Consider the following 23,806-nt stretch of genomic DNA (forward strand, 5'->3'; position numbering starts at 1 on the left):
TGGAATTTACTCAGCTATACTATGCACCTCCACCTGTGAAAGAGTCACAGAAGTCAGCACAAGGTCTTTTCCTGATAAGCACTTAATGTTCCCCAGAAGAAAGTTGCAGAGACTCAGCACCTGCTTGGAAAGAGCTCACAGCTCCTTGGAAAGAGCTCACAGTATCCAGATCAAAGGAGCTCTTCTCCACTTTCATGTAGTCTGATATTGCCAAGTGTTTAGTTAAATTCCAAGAAGTTATCCTTAACTATTTGCCATTTGTATCTTCTGTTCCAGAACTGAAGAGAGCTCTGCATGCCCAAAAGCACATCTGATTCATCCAACTATGTTATCTGGTTGTAGAAAGGATGCTGCCTCTCCTCACAGACTTTACCTCGCTTATTAAGTAATGAAAATTTCACCTGAGTAACTGAAATCTACATCCACTAGTTAGGTGAATTCCCAGATGTCTGGGGCTGGTGTATGTAATTTTGGAGAATCAGGACCTTTGTCTAAAGTATTCTTGGTTATCAGTCTTAAATGTAGCTAAAGGGATTAAAATATATAAAAGCATATAATGGTTTTGGAAGCAAAGTACTCTGTAGCTTGACTGGTAAAGTATTCAAACTTCTTCTGAAGCAGCAGGAAAAAAACCCCACCCTGCCTGGAAAAATATGTCAAAACTGAACTATAGTGAGAAAAGGAGTAATAAGAAAGGGCACAAATGCCTCTGTCTTAAAGAAAAGCTCATACTGACATATTGATGTTCCTCCAAAATGATGAGTGGGAAAGCTGCACTAGGCACTAGAGCCCATACTTTGCTCCCCGCTATAACAATCCCCATTCATTCCTGGCATCAGTCTTCTCTCTTTTTAATGAGGCTTTTCACTCAGACTTTTCTGCTTAGCTATCAACTCAGCAAACAAGCCTAGAAGATTTTCAAACTATTGTTTTCTCTGTGCTTTAACTGCCTCAGATTTTCTACCCTTTTGTCATTCCACTGAAAAATCTTTTCCAGCCAGGGGATAAAGCATGAAGAAACAGTCCTTGATTTTCTAACACAAGGAGAGAAGGGAAAGACAGACATAGGACCCAATTAGCCCAAACTACCTAGGAGTAAAAGAGGAACAAAAATGAGGATATATCCAAATCCAAATGAAACAAGCAGAAATGAAAACTACAGTAGTCAGAAAGGGACAGGACCTGAAGCCAGTGAGACACACCTGAAAATGTAAGCTGCAGAGGGAAATGTGGTCCCCAAGTTGCCTGCCCTGGATCTGGGGTCACACAGCGTGTCCTTGCTGCCCAGAGGGTCTTTTTTGCTTTCCTAAGGCAGACCTTTTCCATCAGCCTTGCCAATGCCTGCCAGTGGAGGCAACTGCTGCATGTCTTGCTCCCTGTGGGTTCACTCTTGCTGGCTTTGGGGTTCATTCAGCTCAGGTGTGAGGGAGGGAGGGAACAGAAGAGCAAAGTGTCCGTATACCATGAATAACAGTGGATCAGTCTGCACCTTGAGTCGCTGGGCAAGGAGGTGTGAAGTAGGGATCGATTTTTCCTTTTTCCCCTCTGACTAACACCTCACATCAGCTTGCATGGTTCCAGTCACACCACAGTGGGGGTAGGCAACCCCACCCACATCACATCTTGTCTCCGCATTAGGACTGCATGCAGCCCTGGCTGGGTGTCTACTGATCATGAGGTAAACTGAGGCAATTTAAGAAGATTTTCCTTGGAGTTTATCCGTTTCCAAAGATGTGCTGAGCAACTGCAGAGTCACTGTGCTGGCTGTCACAACATCCAGGACTAAACCCAAGTAGTGCTCTACCTTTAAGTGGAGAATTGCACCTCCCTGGCTGAAGCTGTGAGTCTGATCATGCCAAAACAAACCTCGAGAAGTTTTTTCTGATCACAGTGGGTCACAACTTTGGCAATGTTTCCTCTCTTTCTGTTGCACACCCTCCAGAACAAACTGTTAGCACACTGCTCTGAGGTACCTTACACTGCTTCCTGAAATATCTCACAGTGTGACAGGGCCTTTGGCCCTGCCCTTCCCTCCTATTCTCACTTAACTAACTCCTCTTTATTCAGCATTAATCTATATCTTCTTAAATAATGCATAAGCTAATCATTGCTTATATTCCCTCAGACAAGGGGCGAGTAATGAATCCAGCACAAATCATTCCATGTACTGACAGTAGTGCAGCTGAATAATGGGCTCCACTAATAATACTAAACTTACTTGTCACTTGGTAGGAAGGCCCTTGTTTGGTACAGGATTATTTGATGCAAATACTGTGGTAAACAAATGGAAAGATGAAGGAAGGGTAGCAGGAGAATATTGAAGTTAGCCGGTGACCTAAATATACTGCAATATATGTGACTTGGAGCCTTGCAAGTGTTGGAAGCTGAGACAGTGCTACAGCCTGTCAGAAGGCTGAGTCAGACCTCTCCGGTCCTCCTTGCCCTCTCCTGAAAGCCAGACACAGAGTTCATGGCGTAAAATACAACCCTGACAGTGTAAAGCCTGATTTCTTCTAAGGATGCTAGGAGATTTTTTTAAAAAAAAAATTGTTCTTCAACCCACTGTATTATAAAAAAAGGATCATTTGCAAAATGTTTTGTTCCTCAGAGAGGGCACCATTGCTAATTAGTCACCACTAAATGGGAAGTTATAAGGGCAAATGTCATGTAGCAGCAGGAAGGCACCACCAGTGATGCCACAGCAAGCTGACTCCACCCAACCTGTTCATTGAATTCCTGCAACATTTTGACTGCAGATGGTCAATCCCAAATGTGGCAATTAGCAATGTAAGTCAACAGAGTATGTGAGGCCACCACATCCTGCCCCACACCAAATCCTGGAAAAAATATGCCCATATTGACTTGTTTAAGGCACACACAGGCACACTGGAGACACTCAGTGTTGCTTATTCAAGTCAGAGTAAAGCCTTGGGGTATGTTTTTCATGGAGCCTGAACTGTCAAACACAGGCTTGGCCTCATAAAACTGCAGAGTTTAGACAAAACAAAGGCATTGGTTCCTAATGGAACCCTGCTCACACAGGGCTATTCCCCAGCCTGAAAGACTTGACTTTTGGCAGAGTAACTGTAAATTTTCCAGACCCAAACTGACATGTCTCCAACCTCCTTGGTACCATGCTCCCGTTCCTGGACCAGCCCACCCAAAACCTGATGAGCCCAGCAGCAGAAAGTGTAAGCCTTCCACCAGGTACTTACACTGGCACCAGGGATTGAACAAGATGTAGGTGTCGGTGGCTGAATTCCTGCGTGTCCGAAGGATGCCAAAGGGAGTCAGGACAGCAACATACAAGCGAAACTTCCCAATGATGCAGGTGGTAGAGGACATGATGGACAGCCGAATGGAGTTGTTTTCCCTGTGGATAATCTTGGCTCCCCACTGACCAGGTTTTAGCACATTACCTACTAGGATTGGGATGTAGGTGCCTTTGTTTTGCTGTGGGTAGCGACCTGGAAAGAGAAGTGAAGATGTTCACCTTGTTTTGACAGTTTGTTAATTTTCTAGCAGTCCTCTGTCCTTTTGTCTTATTTTCAACGGAGGTGGCAGGTTTTAGTGGGCAAAAATCTCTCATTGTCCCTCACAGGGGCTGGTAACTTGACAGCACAAACACCTGTAACAGCTCCCCGAAGACAGCCTGTGTCCACACTCCCACCCACCTCACTCCAGCAATCTCCAGTCTCACTGGCTTGAGCACTGCCAGGAGCATAGATAGCCCTGCCAGCATGAGAAGGGTCTGTCCAGGCTTTTCTTGCCCACATTGTTCATCCTAATGCAGCAAGGTGCACTCCAGCTTGCTCCTTGCCTTGGTATCAACACCCCCATCTAGACTGTTGATAAGTTCAGGGGTTTAGGTAAGCGCCCCTTCCCCAGTTCAGATGCACCCACCACCCTTGTCACAAGCACACAAGTGCCCTTTGGGGCACAGACATCAGCTGTGGGGCTCTTTAACAGAGCAGAACCCTGTTCTTCTCCGCACTACTGCACTTCCAAGCAGAGACCAAGAACTATCTCAGGAAGTCCCCAGAGATGGAGGAAACACAAATGAGTCCACCTGCAGATACCCAGTGCTCGGTTCCTCCCGAGCATCCACTCCTCAGGGACATAGAAGGAACCAATTCTGGATGCCCAGAATATAGACCACCACACTGGGGCTGAATCACCAAACTTTCTCCACCAGAAATGGGTCCCAAAGTATGACACACCTCCAAAGTACCTCACGTGAGAGTCTGCCTCACAGTAAAACAAATCACACCCCAGAGGAGCTTATTTTACTCTGCCAACTCTAAAAGCAGCTAGATGGATAGGCTACTTGTAAACATGTACAGTGCCAGAATTCAAAGTTGTGTGAGGCTCCACCCCTTGAGACTGAGGTAGAGCCAAACTAAATGTGGAAGCCAACCAGAAGCCTAGACAGAAGAGACACTTGTGAGAAGGATGAGTTCCTTATCTCATTCTCAAATCTACTCTTCATTTCATATTTTAGGCTTAAAGTCAGTCTCTCTCATTCAAAAATAGGGTAATGAAAAGCAATGATGGCAGACGGAGGGACAGACTTCTATATTTTTCATTCCTTCTATTTAAGAACTTCAAAATTAAACTCATTTTCTTGCTTGCTTATTTTTATACTGCCGATGTAGAGATAATCACAGATCTGAACACTGCTACAATTTGGGAAAGGACAACTCCAGCTTTAAAGCTGAAACTTGCAAGCTGCCACGACATTTGTGTTTCTGAGAAATCTGGGGCTACTGTGCTTCATCCAAGAGATTATTCTGAGTACATGAATTTCCATTTTGCAGATATACAGTGCACATAAATAGCCTACTTTGCCCTGCAGGCCAGAGATGCTGTAACCCATCAAACTCATTCAGATCAGTGAGGAACACAATGGAAGAAAAAGACCTAGAGAAGAATAAAGGACTAGAATAAGAGAAAAAAATCGATAGAAAACACTAGAAGATAGAGCACTGGACACTTCAAATATAAACCATCAAAAGAAAGCCAGTGTAGGGAGAAGAGCCTATAGAGGTAACAGATCTGGGAGCTGAACACATTCTTGTTCTTTGTAGTGCAACTGTGTATGACCCAGCTTGCCTCTACAGTTGATATTTTGCTTCTAGTTTTGACATAATCTTTTTCTAAGAAAAGCAGTCCACACAAACAAAGCAGCAGAGCAAACCAAGTAGTTGAACTGATATCCCTGAAAACCGTTAACAAGTGCTACTTTTAAAAATACCTCCTGTACCTCCTTCAGAAAGGTGGGAGGGGGAAGAGATTACTATTTTAACATGGTTAGGAACTGACATCCTTGTCTTTGCTGGAAGCTGCATGTTGGTGTAGGAGCCTATTGGGGACAGGAGAAGCTGTCCTCTGGCAGTGACTTTGCACCACCATGTCTGTGTATGCCACGTGTACATGGGGAGACTGCAGAATCACTTCCCAGAAAATCTGCCTACAAGAACCAGAGAGGATCTCAAAGAGGCCATGAAAACTTTTCAAGACATCCTTATGCGACCACTGCCACTGGCACCTCATAAGCAGGTTTGGCTAAGAACCAAGCCTCTGGTATTCTCACTTTTTCTGAAAACTCAAAACTCCATTTTCCCTTCCAAACAAGCAAAGCCACAAGACACCCTAATATACCTTTTGCTTGACAAGGGAGCAGCTGTGGTTGCTGTTGAGGGGTATGCAAGATTCTTTCAGCCCAGAGCCCCACACAACTGGTCCTACAGAGTAGGAGGCCACTGCATTAGCTTGCTCACCCATGAGGACAAGGTGCTCTGGGGCACCAGGTACGCTCTGCATCTCTGCAGACATAGCAGATTTGCCAGGGATGGATATGCTAGAAGTCAGGATACTTAGTGTGTGTTAAATATAGTAAATACAAGAGAACTGCTTGCTCCTGATAGACAATCATGATTTGGTGCTTGCTAATGGTTACATAAATCCTGAATCCACCAGGAAGTTTGGGAAGATGGGCAGAGCCTTCAGGAGCACAGTGAGCAGTTTCCAGTGTTTTCTTTGAGGAGGGGACAGGTTCCCTAATCTTCTGAAATAGAACCAAACCAAAAACCAAACAAACCAAAATGCAAATGGAAAAAATAGGGATGTAAATGAAAGAGTAAGAGAATTGTTATTTCCGTCAGGAGCTTGTGGAGTTGAATTGTAAATACACATCTAGACATCTGACAGCATCAGCCACACTAGTCTCATATACACACATCTGTTGTCTTGATACTGGAGTGCTATAAAGCTGAGTAACTTTGGCATTGCAAGCTAAGGTTGCTGGCCAAATAATTCTTACATAGGCTCAGTACTATGTTTATCAACTTTGTAGGGAAATCCTTTCAGGGTAGCTTGGCCTTTTGACCTTTATCTACATATTGAGCACACATTTCTGGCTGCAGTGGAAAAGTAGAGCCAACTTTGGCTCATAGGTGGGATATCTGCAATGTTGGCCCTTTTTTCAGAAGGAGTAACATGCAGTGGTGATTTCATTCTCTGGCTGAGTCTCTAAGGAAGAATATTCAGTACTATCCAAAGACTCATTACCAAAAGCCTGTGAATGCCTGGCAGAGTGCTCTCTGCAGGGTCACTGGTGCTAACCTAACATAGAGAGAGTCAGGAGACAGTTTGAGTTCATGTCAGGACCGGGACATATAGACAAGACAAACCCTTTTTATGCTGACAGGAGGGTGCTGACAATATGCCAGTAGCATTAGCTGGCTCAGGATCTCTCCAGCTCTGATTTGCTCCAGGAGTTGGCAGCCTGAGCCATGCTCCACAGCCAGTTCCTTGTGGTTGCCTTACTCCCCAGTGCTCACACTTGCTTTGGGTGTAGGTGGCCCTGGTCCTCCTCACACGAGGACATTTCACAGCCGATTGCTCTGTGACAGACAGAGTCATTGCATGACACATCACGCTGTTGGGATGTCCCTGTCTGCTCGCTCATTTCATTCCCTGAAATGGGAACATCCGGCCTGTGAACTTAGAAAGTCTGGAGATTCCTTCACTGGGTGAATTCTTTTATAGGCCCCTTCAAAGATATAATGTACTGAATAGAAGCTGCTGACTGCCCTGCCTTTGAAGCAGGAGAAGACAGGAGAGAACTCACAGTGACCCCCTTTCTCAGGCCTCCAACCCTCTGCATTTCGGTAATAGGTCCTGAGCCACCACACTGCCAGAAGACATTACTTTTTACAGAAACCTCCCTTGTACAGAACACTTAATGGCACAAAAAAATCTATTTGCCCTGATACACAGTGAACAGGTCTGCAATCCTTTGGTACTACTTCTTTATCCTTTCTTATTCCACCCTGGTTTCTGTAGCTAACCAAGCTGGGGTCCAAAAACTCCTTCTCACCTCAGTTCAGCTCAGCTCAACTTTAACTTCTTGGGGTTTCCAGGCACCCAGGAAAAGAGGAGAAAAGTAGCTGCTGTCACTATTAAAGGAGCCCATAAAATAAATTTAAAAAACATGAATAATGATCAACATGGCAAAAGGCACAATGACTGCAGTGTGTGTGGTTGTGGGCATGCATGGGAGGTCCCCTGTCACACATAGACACTTTACAGGGGCAAACAGCAAACTGCAGCATTTGTTAAAACTTGCCAAAATCTATTTATGTAGTAGCAAAATAATGACCCATCTAAAACACAGAACTGTGGCCACACACATGCATTCAAAGTGAGTTATTTTCAACATATGCCTTTCCTCCCTAGCATGTCAGGTCTGGGCCCATCAGGCATGGAGGCAAGCTGTGTTAAAGTCTGGGTAAAGCTGCCACTCCAGAGGGATTTACAGCAACAGAGAGAGGGTGAGAGATAGGTACAGTGAGTTCAGCTGTCAAAACATGAGAGGTCCTCCTCCAGTTATCCAACTCTGCTGCTGTTCTTTACAAGTGACTAACAAGAACCAGGGCTTGCTTAGATTTTTCTGTTCCTTCTCCTTCTCTATCCTGTCTCTGGAAGCTCCTGACTACATGTAGTTTAGTTTTCCCCTTGATCTCCAGTGGACATGCACACTGTTCTCTGTGTGTGTGTATGCATTAAACAGCTTGTAAACACTATGCCTGAATTAGTGCTGTGCTGCTGGCACAGACACTGGAGGAAACAGCAGGTGCTTTTGGATAGGTCCTACACAACTGAGCTTTACTTCCAGCAACAAGGAGAAAAAGTTTGGTAGCAGAGAGACTGGAGATCTAGTGAGCTTCACAGGACATTTCCTTCCTGATGGAAGTGGGATACTTCAGAAGAGAAGGAGGTGAACAAAGCTGAATCTCAGTAGTCTTTGTCTTTTTAGGAACTCTCCTTGGAAGATTGGCTTTTCAAGAAGTCAAGTGAGTAGTCTCCTTTTGGAATATATATTACATACAGTAATTAACAATTTTCCTATAAGTTAATTTGTTTTATCTAGATACACTCTTTCATATAAAGGATAAAAAATCTATTTCAACACCATCCATGGAAGTATAATAACTGTGATATGTTGATAAATAAGTTTGAGCTGGAAGTCACCAGTAGAGCGGCTGTAGAGTGTAGCAGAGGCAAGTTTTTTGATAGCAAGCAGCCTTGGAGATGGGTGTTAGCATATGGGATTTTTGACACAAATCACAGAGTAAAACAAATTAGAAAGAAACAGGAGAGGTGCTCCAATAAAATTCCAAACAATCAAAGAAAGCAAGAAGAAGAAGAGAAAACCAATTTTTTACTAAAACAGAAGTCCCTAAATTTCTAACATCTCATCTGGGTTCCTCTCACCCTCAAATGCCATTGCCTTCAGAAGTGCTATATACAAACTTGGAAATGGAGTAAATGCACATATCTTGAAAGAAGTTGTGCTCATGGCCCCAGTTATGAATCCTTAACATCTGGCCACTCTGTCCCAGCAGTGAATGTTTCTAGTACTTTACAATTGTAAAACACACATCAGAGCCACACACCTTTGCTAGTAAAACAACTAAAATATACAGCCAGATTTTATGTGCCACTTGATGCTGTTGCAGCAGTGCAAAAGTCAGCCTAATAAAGATTGCTTTGCATTTAATACTGCATTCATAGACCACCTCAAGGGACTCCCTCCTCTCTGCTCCTCTGGGGCCCAGCTGGGAATTCCAGAGGGGAGGAAAAATATTCTCCAATGCCTTTGCTCAGAAAGTGGAGATGTTTGGTTTCTGCTAAGAGCTGGCAAACAGATCTCTTGCCTGCTGTGAGTCAATCTCTAAGAAATATGTTCCACTGCTAATAAATTATTTTTTCTGTCACAAAATGAGACTCCAAGTTTAGACCATCAGGTGTTTCTCTATCTCTGCTCAAATTTTTGTACTTCTTTGTGAAATAAGGATCTAATAAACTCACAGTGCTGAGTTACCTACCAATACAGTGTGTCCTCTAGACTGGTAAGTTCTCTTGATAGTGCCAAGAAACCTCCTAAAACATGAAGATCCACAGTTTTCCAAAGAGCAACTTTTACCCAGAGTCAGAACTCAGCTCGACATCCCACCCCTAGTGCTGGGGGACATCTTATGTTCCAGCACCTCTGGCTACAACCTGCCCTGCCCCAGAGCTGCTGAGGAGGACAGGTAACAGCAGAGGTAGCAATACTCCCCACTGAGGCAGAATTACTGCCTGACCAGATCATCAAAACCACAGTAATCCTGGAATCATTCCTGGCCCAACTCTGCTGTGAAAACAGGGAAAGGCCACAGACACTGTAGGACAGTATGAAGAGCTCCACTGATTCTGGTGTGTGTACTCTGAAGTGGACCTCTGGTTATTTAGTTGAATTCAGATATCCCTCTGACTATAAGTGGGAATTTGGTGTCACCTAAATAAGCCATACGGGATCAGGTCTAACATCTTTATGTTCTTAGCTTTTTAGACGTGTTTATGACTGTCCCTCTGGAACTGGCTTGGGAAGACTGTGGAAAAAGGAGCAGTAAGTCTCTCCTCTGATCTCAGGCCAGAAGCCAATGATTTATAGAAGCCTAAGGAGAGCATATGGAGGGGTGTATGGGTGTCCACACATGCACACGTGTGGAAAGGTGATAGTAGCCTGGGGGACTGGAATTTATGGTCATTCCAGAAGTGCATCAATGAAAAAAACGTTCATAATAACATTTAGAGCTAGACCAATATATATGGATTTATGAAGCCATTTAAGGAAAACACAAATAGACAGCAATTTATGAGGATGTGGGGAAATACATCATTAGAGTCAGGATGCACCATATAAACTCATCAACCCCTCAAGGATTTACAGTCACATACTGGAAACTACTACTAAAAGCAAGACTGAAGGCTGTATAAGCCCATCTCATCATACATATGCTTTTCAGAGAAATACCTGCCGGTGCAGCAGTGGCAGTGGAAACTTTGCAGCACTCACACCAAACTGGCTGTCCCAGGGGTGAGAGCTATGCTCAGCCAGGCTAAACCTTGCATTGTGGGAAAACGAAAAGTAATACAAAATATCCCCATCACCACAAAGGCAGGAGTCAGAAGAGATCAAGATGGGTGAAGGAGTCCATTGGCTCCTCTGGGTTCACTGAGGCTCCAAACAAGCTGTCCTAGGGTGACTATGATGCTTTTATGCCAAATCATCTGTTCTCTGTGTGCTATATGTTGTGTTCTGTAGCTTTAAGACTGGTTCTGAGAGTGAAGCAGGGAAAGAAGAAGCGCGCAGTTTGTCTTGAAAAACAGTGTTCACTCCTCTGCATTTTTTTTTCTTCTTCCTTGGGACTGTGTGTTCATCAGATGCATGAACAGCAGCCAGAGAGAGGTTTTTCTTGCTTTTAGTTAGTTTAGCTAGCTGAGGCAAAGAAGCTTCCTGGACTGTTTTTTTCTTTCCTTTTTTCTTGGGACTGTTTAAATCTGCTCTGGACTGAAAAACTCAGAGGAGGACCAGGATCTTGTGCCCGTGGCCCACCCGGCCCGAACCTTGGCATTGTCCAACACCGAAGGGACTGGGACTGATAAGAGACTGAGGGAGCTGAGCTAACTCCTGGCAAGGACTTCTCTCAGTTTTGCTATCTCTCTTCAGAGCAACGAGAGGTTTGATTGTTTCATATTATTCATTCCTTGTGCTTGTGGGCATTTTTTTTGTCAAATAAATAGTTTTTTCCACTTTTCTCCTAGGAAGTTCTTTTCCCCAGACTGGATTGGGGGAGGGGCCATTAGGGTTTTCTCTCCAGAGAAACCTTATTCGGAGGTTTCCTCCCAAATTTGCCCTAAACCAGGACATAAACTTGTATTAATCCCACTGTGGGAAACGAGATGAAAGCACAATATCTACAGTTCTCTTGTGGCTTTTTCACCACAACCCCAGACCAATAAAACAAGTCTCACCCAAGTGGTGGTGCTCACCTCTCCTCTTGTAAAAGCCAAGAAGTAGGCAGAAATGAGGGAAATATGTGGTGATGGAGCAGCTCTCAAACCATAGGTCCTGAGGCAGGGCTGAGGTCCAGCACAAGAACTGGAATTACATCTAATTACTCTTTATAAGTGAATATTTTTTCATGTGGATTTTTGGCACATTCATTGTGTTCCATACTTTGGCAGACAACTATGGTCCTAATTTAATGAAGGATTATGTGCAAAACTGCATTATAATAATTCGTATGCTAGCATTTCATTCAATTTCATCAGGGATGACTCTACAAAAAACAGTCTGTTAAAGCCAGAACAACTTCAGTCATAAGGAACTATCACAGAAGAATGACTGTAAAAATGACTTTCAAGAGATTGGGGTGAATTATTTATATATTCATATATATATGTGAATACACACACATATATATATTTGTTTATACAATTTAACCCATTAATTCTGTGAAAATGGTGTTTAAATGGACTGTGGATTAAAAAGGATTGTAATTAAAGATTGTTCTCCGAGTGTTTGAGATCCAGTTTCACATGACAGAAGAAGTATTTGTCCCAGGTACTCTTGATTCATTATCAATTAGAAGGATTAAGCAGTCTCTACTTGATTTACTTGCGCCATTAATCATCTTTTTAATGATGCAGAAGAAGAAAAAATAGGAGTGAAAAAGAAAAAGAGAAAGGAAAGCAAATTTTGGGGAATAACGGAAATAGAATAGTTCTCTGCACACCCACAGGATCAATCCATTACAATTGTCACATTTTTCAGGATCAAAATTAGTCTTTAATAGATAAAAATTCTGTGATGGATTAATATCAAGTTTTGGAACTTTCTCAGAGCTGGGAACTAATAACTTCTGAATAGCTACATAGGCACTGTTGTATAAACAGCCCACACTGCAGGCACAGCCTTGCAAAAGAAGACTTCAAGTTTTCCCAGCTCCAGCTGAATTCCTTGGGAGCCAAGGCCCTCCATCCCTATAGAGTAACTTTGTACCTTATGAGAATACAACCTTGAACCACTTAAAATATTCTGTAGTTCAGGACAACCTGGTCTACATTGTTTGGGGAAATACCCACGCTCTTGGAGATACTCAGAACCTGCTCATAGGGAAAGACTCAGAGATGATGGAGAAGCTGGACCTGCTTTGACCAAGGGCTGGAGATGAGACCTCCAGAAGCCCCTCCAACCTAGGTTATTTTATTCAACAGTTCTGCTGCACTATTTGAAATCTACTGCTCAGGCACACAGAGTGCTCCTTGGAAAGGTCATCTAACAACAGCCTGCCAATATTTCCATGTGTCCATCACTTTAATCTCCCAAACTCAGCACATTCCTAGGAGATATACTCATTTCAGCATAAAAAGTTTCTCTGAGCTCCAGCTGCCTCTGCTGCAGGGCTGTTGTCTGAGCCACTCCCTAGGGACAGCTTCTGCCTGACAGTACCAAAGGGCAGGATTCTCCTTCCCTGCCTTCAGTGTTCTTAAAGTCCAGGTCTGGTCTGTGAGAGAGAGTCAATAAAGGAAGAAAAAACATCCAGAAGAGAGTTCATCCCATTTCAAGGCAGCAGGGCTAAACTCTGCTTGGAGGTGTCTGCCTCTTTCCCTTGCTCACAGGCAGCCTGGGCAAGAGTTTTGGACTGGGTTCTGCTGTTCAGGCAGTAGGAGAGATGAGAGCCTGCTCTTCAGGAAGACAAATGGAAAAAAAACTGTGTGAAAATGGCCACATCTTCCTTGGACAAAAGGTTTGAGAGCACCACACTGAGACATTCAACAGCCAGTTGTTTTCCTAAGTAAGAAAATTTTCCTTTCTCTTCTCAGCATTAAACATTGGACTTGATACTAAAAGGAGAAGTAGCAAGAGTCAAGCATATAATTTCTGAATTCTCCTTCTCTGTTGTGGACTGTTTTTGTTTTGCTTCCTGTTGCTAGCCTCTGAGAACAAGTACACTGCATTTTCACCACATGTTCATAAAGAGAAACATTTGCAGAGTGCTGAGTGTTGACCAGTTCCCAAAAGAGTAGCTTGAACACCTGCCATTTGAATCTCTGTGAGCTAAAGTCCTTGCAACAAGAGGGCAGTGGTGTTCACAGAGGTAAAGAAAAAACAGGGGAGGGCAATAGCACTGAACACTATCTTGTATTTGCAGCCAATTGTCAGCCGCCACACATGGACACCCATTTCACAGGAAGGACAGCAACAGTGAAGAAGAGGGAGGGGATTACCACCCCACACTCAGGGCTAGCTCCAAAGGGAATCATTCAGAACTGTGTTTATTGCAGAGACTCCCCTGGCTCAGGCTGTATTAACCCCATTCCTACCATGGCTGATGATGAGAGCATTTTTATCTATACTTAGAGATTCAGCTGTGGATGGATGTGTTAGGAAAGAGCAACAGAAAAATAAGTGAATGTGCTCCCTTAAGCGGACTGTGCAATGTCAAAAGAAGTGGTAATTTCTTTCTTCCAATATAGAACATCTGATTAAAACAAATGCAAACTGCACAGAATGCAATAAAAAACAAATGTTCCATTTTCCACATCTTCTTGATACAGCTGTTTGTTTTAAACATATAAAGATTAAGGGAACAATCTTGAATTTAATTAAATCCCAAAAGAACTAATGATATTTATGCATATTAAATTTTTAAAGGCACTTGTGGCTGTTCAACCAATCATTCACTGGACTGTCATAACATGCCTCCCAACGCTAATTTAAATTAGAAAGAAGAGACCCATGAAAAAAAAAATGTGCAGACAGTAACATTTTCACTGCACATATGTTTAAGAGATAAACGCCCATCTAGCTTTAGAAGGCAACAAATCTAATAAATGGCCATATCATCATAATTCAATGACGGAAAAGACTCAGCATTACAAATTTCAGATCTGCATCTCACAGGAAAGTAAATTAAAACATCAATTATAACCTACTTTAAAGATTTTATAAGGGGAATATTGATATCTTAACAGAGAAACTCCCAGATCAATCTAGATGAAGCTGGGTGTTTCCCAGAGTTGTGTTGTAGGGACCAGAATTTGGTGGGGCCATCTTTGGAGTTTAGCAGGAAACCCTTTTGCTTCTCTCCTTTTCTAGTGAGGTTATGCCCTTCTTGAGTCCTGTGCCTTCAGTGAGTCAACAGGTACCTTAGGACCTGGGTCTCTGATGAAGCCTTCTCAGTGAGAGGAAAAAAAGGTCTGTTTCTCTTTCAGCAATAAATAAAGAAAGTCTCTGATATCATCCTGAATAAGTCTTTCAGCACTGGTGAAGCCACACCTCAAATCACGTGCTCAGTTCTGGACCACTTACTACAACAAAGACATTGAGGTGCCGGAGCATGTCCAGGGAAGAGCAACAGAGCTGGGGAAGGGTCTGCAGCACAAGTCCCATGAGGAGTGGCTGAGGGAGCTGGGTGTGTTTAGCCTGGAGAAAAGGAGGCTCAGGGGAGACCTTATCACTCTCCACAACTGCCTGAAAGGAGGGTGTAGCAAGGAGGGGGTTGGTCTCTTCTCCCAGGTGACAAGCAGTAGAACAAGAGGAAATAGGCTCAAGTTGTACCAGGGGAGGTTTAGATTGGATATTGGCACAAATCTCTTCACTGAAAGGGTAACCATGCACAGGAATAGGCTGCCAGAGAAATGGTGGAATCACCACCCCTACATGGGCGCATAGTTTGGTAGTAAACATGGCAGTGCTAGGCTAACATGTAGACTCGATAATCTTAGAGGTCTTTTACAACCTTAGTGATTCTATGAATCTATGTTTCTGTTTCTAGTCCAAAATTACAGTCCCGAACTTTATCTCTTGTTACAAAGTTTTTGTAAACACAGGCTGAAAAGTTGCAAGATTCTTCCACCCAGTGTAACTTCCTCTCTTTATGCAATCAATACTTTGCTATCTCAGTTCATACAGTCACTTCTCCTACCTCAAACAACAGACTCCTCCTCCCTACATCTCCTAAACACTAACAAAAGACGTTTCCTGTTCCGCCTACCTTTCAGCATAGCCATAAAGCATTAACCAGATATAACTCTGAAAGCTCAAAAAAGTACAGCTTCTTATGAAACAGAAACCCCCAGATTGTGCTTCTTCTCTCACACGAAATTCTGCTGATTTTCTCAAGAAAGGATTCAAACTGTGTTTAGAAAAACACTTCCTTGCCTATGGCTAAGCCTGTTTCTATTGTTTATCAATCAGAACAGGAAAAGATCCATCCATTAAGTTCTGCTGTTTCCCTGTTTATGAGAGACTATTGCTTTACTGATAAGACACAGCCTTTGCCAGGCACTTACCCATCAAAAACTCAAGCCAGAACTGGTCTGTCTCTGGCCTGTAGGGTCGGTTGAAGTCAATCTGGATTTGGAAAGCCTGTCCCCGACGCACTATCAGCTTGGGGTTGTAGTACTTGTCAGTGTGGTGCTCCTGTTTGTTGATCTCGTGAGGGTCCTTGAACATATAAATATCCACAACACGCAGGTAATCTGCAGAGACACATAAATGAGCAGAGGGAGAAGGAGTCAGTGTGCTGAAATGTCAGAATTGGCATCAACATCATTAGAAACCCTGTCTTCCCCTTCTCCAGGGAAGGAACACCATGCAACAGGAACATGCTGGATCTGTCTGGGGCTTACATGCTCCTGGCTGAGAAGAGACTTATGGACAGACACTTCTCTGTCCTCCTGTCACTTTCACAGAGGCTAAAAGGCTGCTAGTGCATGGTGAGAACAATCACAGAAAGAGGAGGTTGCTAGGTGTTGGAAGCTGAATGACCCCAAGGAGAGTCTGGACCCATTTTTCCATTGGCATTGGCCTTCTGCTGGGGAAGATGCGGATGCTCCTACAGCTTTCCACAAGTCTGGGCTTTGCTGTCACAAGTTTACCAGAGCAGTCAGTGGGACTTTGATGGCTGGGGCTCTGTTCCTCCCTTCTTGCAGCCCCCCATTTGTAAAATGCAAAATCACAGGGTCTTTGTGACACTTAAATACACTGTTTGCGAAACGCTACCAGTACTGAGAGCTGAGAGACAGTTAATGATCTTGCATTCAGCTGAGAGCTTGGATTGCCTGTATTAGATAAGGTTTGGGTGTACTGCATGTGTCTTGTCTCAGCTTCTCAGTACACCTCCACTGCTATTAGTGTCTTCTTATGAAAACTAAATATAACATTACAGCATATAATTACAGCATAGAGTTACAGGCAAGCAGCAGTAGGTATCTATAACATGCACAGGCAGAGCTTTGCTCCCTTCAAATTCAGGCTGTCTAAAGGGTTATAGCAAACTAGAAGTAGTTTGTTCAGTAAATGACCAGTGTGGGGTGGCACTGGGATAGCCACAGGCACTTGCAGTCACCACAAGCTACATGACTGTACCACATCATGAATCTGCACAATGGGAGACTTCTCACACTATGAGAAACCACATGAAAATGAACTGGACATTGTTCTTTTAATGAAACCTCTGCCAGGAGGAGCAGGACCATTACTACTCACCACCAGGAGAGAGACAGCAGAGTAAAGCTAGATTTGCAGCTCTCAGCTTGTCTTTCCAGGTGCTGACAGCTAGAAACAAGCTAATTCCTGCATTTTATACTTAGAGTGACAGAGCCAAACTCATGCCTGGCAAAAAGAGCTGCACATTTACAGCAGCTGGTGGAGCTGTGTGTACTTGTGATGGTGGCTAATTTGGCCTTCTACTAAGCACACTGTGGGCAAGAATGATGTGCTCAGTAAATGAGTTGGACGTTCAAGTCACTGAGGGCTGAATGTGGCCCTTTCACAGAAGCTCAGCACAATTATTTAATTTGTCAGTTCTGGACAAGCAGCAGAGCCCTGCAGGCACCATCTCCTCTGGGTGGGAAGCATGGTCCTTCTCCTGCTCCAGCCTGGGCTCTGGGCAACAGGTAATGGGAGACAGGGGAGTAATGGTGATGGGAGTAGGTCCCACTCCTGCTCGCATAATCCCTCAGATCCTTATCTGTGTCCTTTAGGAAACACAAGGAAAGGAATATGCCTGAGGACACAGCATGATAAGGAACCTTTCATGGAAAAGCCCCCAATAACTGAACCCAAACCCATCTGACTCCTGCTAAGCTTAATCTGCAAAAAGGCTAGAATACTCTGTTCAAGCCTTAGTCAGGCTTAAATTCCCATGACAATTTATTGTTATTCTCTGCTCAATTCCCCCGGCTTCTGGAAAAACTTCTGTCAAAACCCACTGACATTAGCACTAGCTGAAGCTACAGATGTCTGTATGAAACATTTTGCTCAGAAATCATTCTCATTGCCCCTCTGTGAAGTAGGGTGTGTCTTCACCTCCCTCCTTGCAAAACCTACCAATGCACTCTCAAAAATGCTGACAAAATTCTCAACTGAATTACACGAGGCAGGAATTTTCTGTACAGGGATAAAGCAGGGACAGGGAGAATCTCTCCCCTTATATCTTTCTAACCCATATGGACCAAAAGCACTACATGTAAAAGCTGTGTATTTTGGGGTTCTGTAAGGAGTGAAGCTATCAATAAGAAACTCCCTCAGCTTCTCCCTCGTTCCAAGGAGGCATAAAAACAGAGCTGAGGGTTTGTTCTATTTTCATCTCCTGTTTTGTAATAAAAGGCAATAGTGACCCCATCCTTCCTCTGCATGTTAGCCCCTTTAAGAAACTGAAAAGCTAAGCCACCCTGGGCTTTAAGTTCAGCATTTACTTCATTTTATCACAGGACTTTACATGGCTCTTGCCAGAACACAGCCATACACATCTGCAAAAGACACATTTCATTTTTGGTCTCAGTGTTAAAATGTACGTTAAGCTTGCCAGATGAAGATAACTCATGGCTGAGCCTGTGCTAATTACAGTAATGGTAATTACAAAGAGCAAAACATGTGCAGGGTAATGGGATGTGCTAAGACCAGCACCAGGGTGTGATCCAAAGGAAAGCTCCAGGTGATGCTCATATGTGGGGGACAGGTGGCCAATCGAGACCTCCTTTGAAGTCAGGTCCACTTGAGGGTTTGCCTGTAGCCTGGTCTGTTGTTCAGTGCAAGCAGGTTTGCTGCACGAGAGGCAACGGTTGATGCCTTCTTAAAGCTTGTGTAATGTTCAGCTTTCAGGGAAATAAATGAGCACAAGTTTTTCAAATAAAAATAATAACCTTCAAACATCAGGTTGCCTCAGACAACCAGAGAGGAAGGGCTTTGAATTACTAAAAAAAACCAAAAAAACCAAAAAAAACCACAACAACAACAAAAAAAACCCAAAAACCAAAAAACAAACAAACAAAAAAAAACACCCCAAAACCCAAACCAAATGTGAATTTCCAAAGGAAATGCCCATCGCTCCGCTAGCAGGGGAAGCACAAATGCCTAGCGAGTCACCGGACTCTGCAAAGAAGAGTGGGGTGACAGGGCTGTGTCCTCCCACCGAGCCCACTCAGGACATACTGTGGTGAGATGAGATGGCCAGGACGAGCCGGGGAGAGGACACGGCACAGGGATGTTGCCGGGGACACAGGCTTCTTGCTGTTCCGTCCCCCTCATGAGCATCTCCTCCCGCAGGCGAGCCGGCTCCAGAAGCAGGCGGCGCCCACTGACCGAGCTGGGGTCGCAGCCGGCCCCGGCAGCCGCCGTGCTCACCCCGGCTGTGATTCAGCGGAGTAGAAGTGGGTGTCAGCAGAGAGCTAGGCAAGCACAAGGTCTTACCTCATCCGAGAGTAGTAGCTAAAATAGGTCAAATGAATCACACCCTAAAAATGCCTGTTTCTCTCTGTTGGCTGTCAAGGGAAACGAGGGTGACTAGCTCAGCTGTAGACTCCTACACCGCACAGATCAAGGGCAGAATTCAGTTAAATTTAGGCATCTAAATGATGTGAGCCTGGTATGTAACTTCCTATTATGGCCAGCTGATGGCTGGTTGCTGCAGTCAGTGGAGCTGAGAGAAGGGTACAGATCACCATGGAACTGATGTCCAGTGACTCTCCGGACAACCTGTGCCCTCACCTCCACTCACTGGATGGTTCTGTGTTGACTACAATCTGACACAGGTGAAGACACAGGTGTTTAAATGTTTATATCAGGTGTCCAAAGCCTAGAAAACACCTCCGTTGTAACAGCAGAGATAAAAGCATTTGGATGCTTTTATTCAGTGTGTTATGGCAACAAAATCTGGGAACCACTGCAGAAAACTCTGGACAGCCCAGAAGTGTAGGGGTGTGCAGAAGAAGGGGAAGGCATCACAAGCAGCTCTCTGCCAGGATGTGCTCTCAGGTCTAGAGCCTCATCACACTGCACTGCTCCTGCTCTGCCCATGGACAATCATTTTATCCCCCAAGCACAACACTGAGAGTGCTCTGGGGCAAGCTCAGCTCCTGAATGTCAGGTCAAGCTCCATGGGGCAATAAATTTTTAATGTGGTCTGACAGGTGACTTAAGCATCCTATCCCAAAGAGTATGTCCAGTGACTACACTTGTATCAGCCGGTACCACAGGCTTAGATCACAGATGATGTGCATCAAAACAGGGATGCTGCTACAGTCCCTTCAGGGACTCCTCAGGTGACCCTTCAGGTCACACCCTGCATATTTTTGCTAGAAGCATTGGAGAGCATTGCACACCAGAGCTGATCTAGCTGTACAAAAAGAGGGGGTTTTGCACAGATTTATTTTTCAGCCATATCAGTCCCATAGCCAGGTTTACCCAATGGCCACACAAACTCTTACTTTGGACAAGGGATTTTTTTCTCAAAAACAGCATCACCTTAAGGACAAGCTGGGCTCCTGCCTCAACTCACTTGACCCAACATTCCTAAGTTTCCACTGCATTGCTGGAAAGCAGGAGGCTGCCACCCACAAGCACCACACTTCATTCAGAGCCTGATGTGAAGCACATCAAGAAGCAAGAGGGATCTTTCTCCTGATCCTGGTGGGCTTTAGCTACAGGCTGCATTCCTTCTAAGGTATCCCACAGTTACACGTCGCCAGTTTCTGTGAGCATGTTGGGTTTGAAACAGTGTCTAGCTGGGACCTGCACTGTATTGCATTTGACAATTTAAACACACATACTTGCCCCAGAGCTACAGGGTTGTCAGAATAGGTTCAAGCAAAATTTCTGCAGTCTTAACATGCCAGTTGGTTTGCTCAGGCATTTTTAAAAGAATAAATACTTCTAAAAGAAATGTGTGTGTATTAAGATGGGGGTGGGGTAGGGTGTGTGGGGAAGGGAGTGTGGTTAAGGCACATGATTAGGATTACAGAAATAATGCTTTGCAACTTGTCACTTAAAATTTCTTTGCCTGTTCCCCAATGTGTGAAATTCAGTAATTAATTCTTGTCCACATTTATTAAGCACTCCTTCAACTCTGGATGAAAAGTCCCCTATGAGCATTAAGTAGTATTACATCCAGCTACCCTGAGCTGCCACGTTCAACAAGTTCTGCTGTTCAATTCAAATAGGAAAAAATTTAACATCATTTCATTAATGAGTCATTCAGAAGTTAATCCTCTTTTATTTTAAACCAGATCTTACATATTTTTTATTTCTGGTTGACTCCAAAGAGCTGACATAGGAACATACTTTGATTTGTCTATTCTCTATCATGATACTCTTTTATTTCCGCAGCCAAATGATTGAAACATTTTTCACAGGAGAATAAATAATGATATGGGTATTCCTTTTAATCTCATGTTATTTTTTGTGAGTGAGCTGAACACATATAGCAAAAGTTTTCCCTGCCAGACAACATTTTGTAGCAGTTTCACATACAGTTAAAGGCCATATAAATGAAGTGGGCCATTAAGACAACAGACTCCTTCTGGCCCTTCACTCCAATGCTGCAACAGCCATGCCCGAAGCCAGTAGGTTCATAAAGTGACTCTGCGATTGTGATCAAGCTGGAAAAACCCATTCTTGCCTTTTTTTTTAACCAGTTCCGCAGTTCAAGCTGATAACTGGTCCCTCAGCTTCTTTACTTCTCACTTTCCCTACCCATAACCCATATTAACACTTCCATACACAGAGGTGGTTTCAGTAAGTTTTCCCATGAGTAGCAAGAAAAACTGTCTTAATTGGAAAGATGTAAGGAAAAAGTGGTTTGGATTTAGTCCACAGACCTGTGTTAAGAGTATGGAAGATTTAAAAATAGATTTACAGCTTAATTGTACACTGTACCTCTAGGATTAAATCCTCTAGGTATCAATCCAAAGGCTTCCATCTCAGGAACCTCATTTTCTTCATCATTGGAGTAGTTTGGTGGAATGGCTCTTCTCCCATTCAAAGGAATTTTATTCTCCTCATTGGTGCTCATTGCTTCAGATATCCTGTACTAAAAAGTTGTAATATCATGAAAGAAAGAGTGCAAGGAAGAAAGTAAACATGAGCTAGAATGGCACGTGCAAGATGGGAGAAGCCAAAAGCAATGTGGGGTGCCAGTGAGCTACACATTTTTAGACTTACATAAATAAAACCTGAGAAGCAGAAAACATCAGTCTAATGATAAGTATAGCTCTCTAAGGATTGGAAGGCATTTTTGTTCATCAAAACACATGAATAAGAGAAGAAGGAGGGGGCGGGAGAAGGAGAGGGAAGTCTAACACAGAAGTATTTGCCTAGGAGAAGCAGGGCACTAAAAACATTAGGAAGTTTCAGGTAAAAGAACTGGAAAATCTTTCAGTCTCTCATCCTCCATAAAAGCATTATTGAATCCAAAATAGCAAATTATATTTTCAGAAAGTGCATCACACACTACCTCTTCCTAATAAAAATGACATTATAAGTCATACTGCAATCAAGCCAAATATTACAGCCTACAACAGTCTGTGGATGATAAGTAGAGAATTGTATTTTTGTCCCTATGCACACAAACACCCAATATCTACAGGGCTAACTCCTGCACCCAGACAATCCACTTTTAAGAAAAAGAGGGGGAGGGGGAAAGAGAGAGGAGGGTAAAGGGGAAAAAAAGGAAAAGAAAAATCACTTATCCACTTATTTCTCTCCCACTAATGTCCTTAAGGGAAATCTTAGATGTAGGCTGATCAGAGACTTCTTTTTGAGCTACTCAAAACTGCTTTCACATCTATTTCAGTGTAAGCATGTAGCAATGAAAAAGCCATGCAACCCATCTAAGAAAATATTAATGACTGAGAAGAAGACTTCTTCCCATAGCCCTGAAAACAGCAATTTTAAATGTAGCAATTATTTAATAGAAGTAAGCTCTAAAATGAAGTGTTTTAAGTTATCAATGGTACCTTCTTTTCAGATAGTCTTTTTTTTTTCTTCTCCCTTGCAGAATTTCTGCAGTGCAATAGAAGCAAGGAAAAAGTCAGGGGCTTTTAAGTAACCTCTGTATACCCTCCTCCTTCCTGTTGCAATGGGACAATGCTGAAAGGGTTGCCAAGTCCCCCCCACGCCACCTTGGAGGATCTGCCACCACAGCTGGAATGCCTTTTCTTCCTCCCTCCCCTCCCTGCCTTTCTTACCCCAACTCTGCTCACCAGGAATATTTCAGGGTGTTTGTGCTAAGGAAACAACTTGGGCATTGAAGTTTCAGTTCTTTTCCAGACAAAGTAGGAGTGCTTATGGCTCAAGAGCAGATAAAATGAGAGACTAGAGAGGATTTTCTGAGGCACATAGTCCCAGAAGCCACGCTTACCATGCCGCCTGTCTTTGATGCTGTCTCTGCCTCAGGGAGCCTGTGATGCAGCTGCAGGTGCTGGTCTTCAAGAGTCCTCTCAGGCAGACACAGTGATGGTTCCCCTCCTTGGTCCTCACAGCAGTCCTTTCAGAGGACTGCAGGACACATGAACATGGAGAGCTCATTGGCAGCCCAGCTTTTTCTAGAGACCTTGTGCTGTCCAGGACAATGAAGGTGTTTTGTACCACACAGCTATATTTGGGTCAAATGACCTTCAGCTCCTGCCTGTGATAAAATGTGCATCACCTGACAGGTCTGGGACTGCACCTTGTGGGAGCTCTTTAGCTTCATGTCAACTTTCTTTCTTACTTTCTCCAGTTTCATCAAGCTTGAAGGTAACTGGAGACTGTGACACCTCCTCTGTCAGACATAACTCCACAGGCCAGTGGAGCTACATGGAGAAGAAGCAAGGGACAGGGAAGAATTCAGGCCTATGTTCTTCCAGCTGTTTAGCAGCAGAGGTAGAAGCCACCTGCTGAGAACATGCATGGGCTGTGGAGAGCCTCTCTTACACACATGGCACCCACCAAGGGCATGCATTTGCCTCTGCTGCAGGGCAGATGAGGGAACAAGGAGACACAGTGAAGGCAACTTGACTGACTTTCAGTCAGCTTTGATTTCCAGCCCCATAGCACCAGAGAAACTTCAAACCTCCACTGGCTAAACACCACTGAAATCAAGCCGGGGGCAGAAGAAAAGAGTACTGGGTCTCATATCTGTAATGG

The 23,806-nt window shown here is 43.8% G+C and overlaps 1 protein-coding gene across 2 annotated transcripts in view; it reads right to left on the reverse strand.

Moving 5' to 3' along the window:
• The window catches only part of F13A1 (coagulation factor XIII A chain), a 60,117-nt gene extending 37,377 nt beyond the window's left edge, over positions 1-22,740 (reverse strand). Inside the window, exons 1-4 of one of the 2 annotated variants that reach the window (XM_066187693.1) lie at positions 22,636-22,740; positions 21,557-21,705; positions 15,691-15,879; positions 3,216-3,467 (exon numbers count right to left, since the gene is read on the reverse strand). In XM_066187693.1, coding sequence (XP_066043790.1) covers positions 3,216-3,467; positions 15,691-15,879; positions 21,557-21,692 — 577 coding nt within the window. In that variant the 5' untranslated portion in view covers positions 21,693-21,705; positions 22,636-22,740. Of the gene's footprint in view, positions 1-3,215; positions 3,468-15,690; positions 15,880-21,556; positions 21,711-22,635 lie in introns of both variants that reach the window. The other variant, XM_066187683.1, reaches the window with a different exon arrangement.
• Between the last annotated feature and the right edge of the window lie 1,066 nt (positions 22,741-23,806).

This window comes from Chamaea fasciata, unplaced genomic scaffold, assembly GCF_029207755.1.
Source record: "Chamaea fasciata isolate MVZ Bird 193981 ecotype frontalis unplaced genomic scaffold, bChaFas1.0.hap1 SCAF_1, whole genome shotgun sequence".
Lineage (NCBI taxonomy): Eukaryota > Metazoa > Chordata > Aves > Passeriformes > Sylviidae > Chamaea > Chamaea fasciata.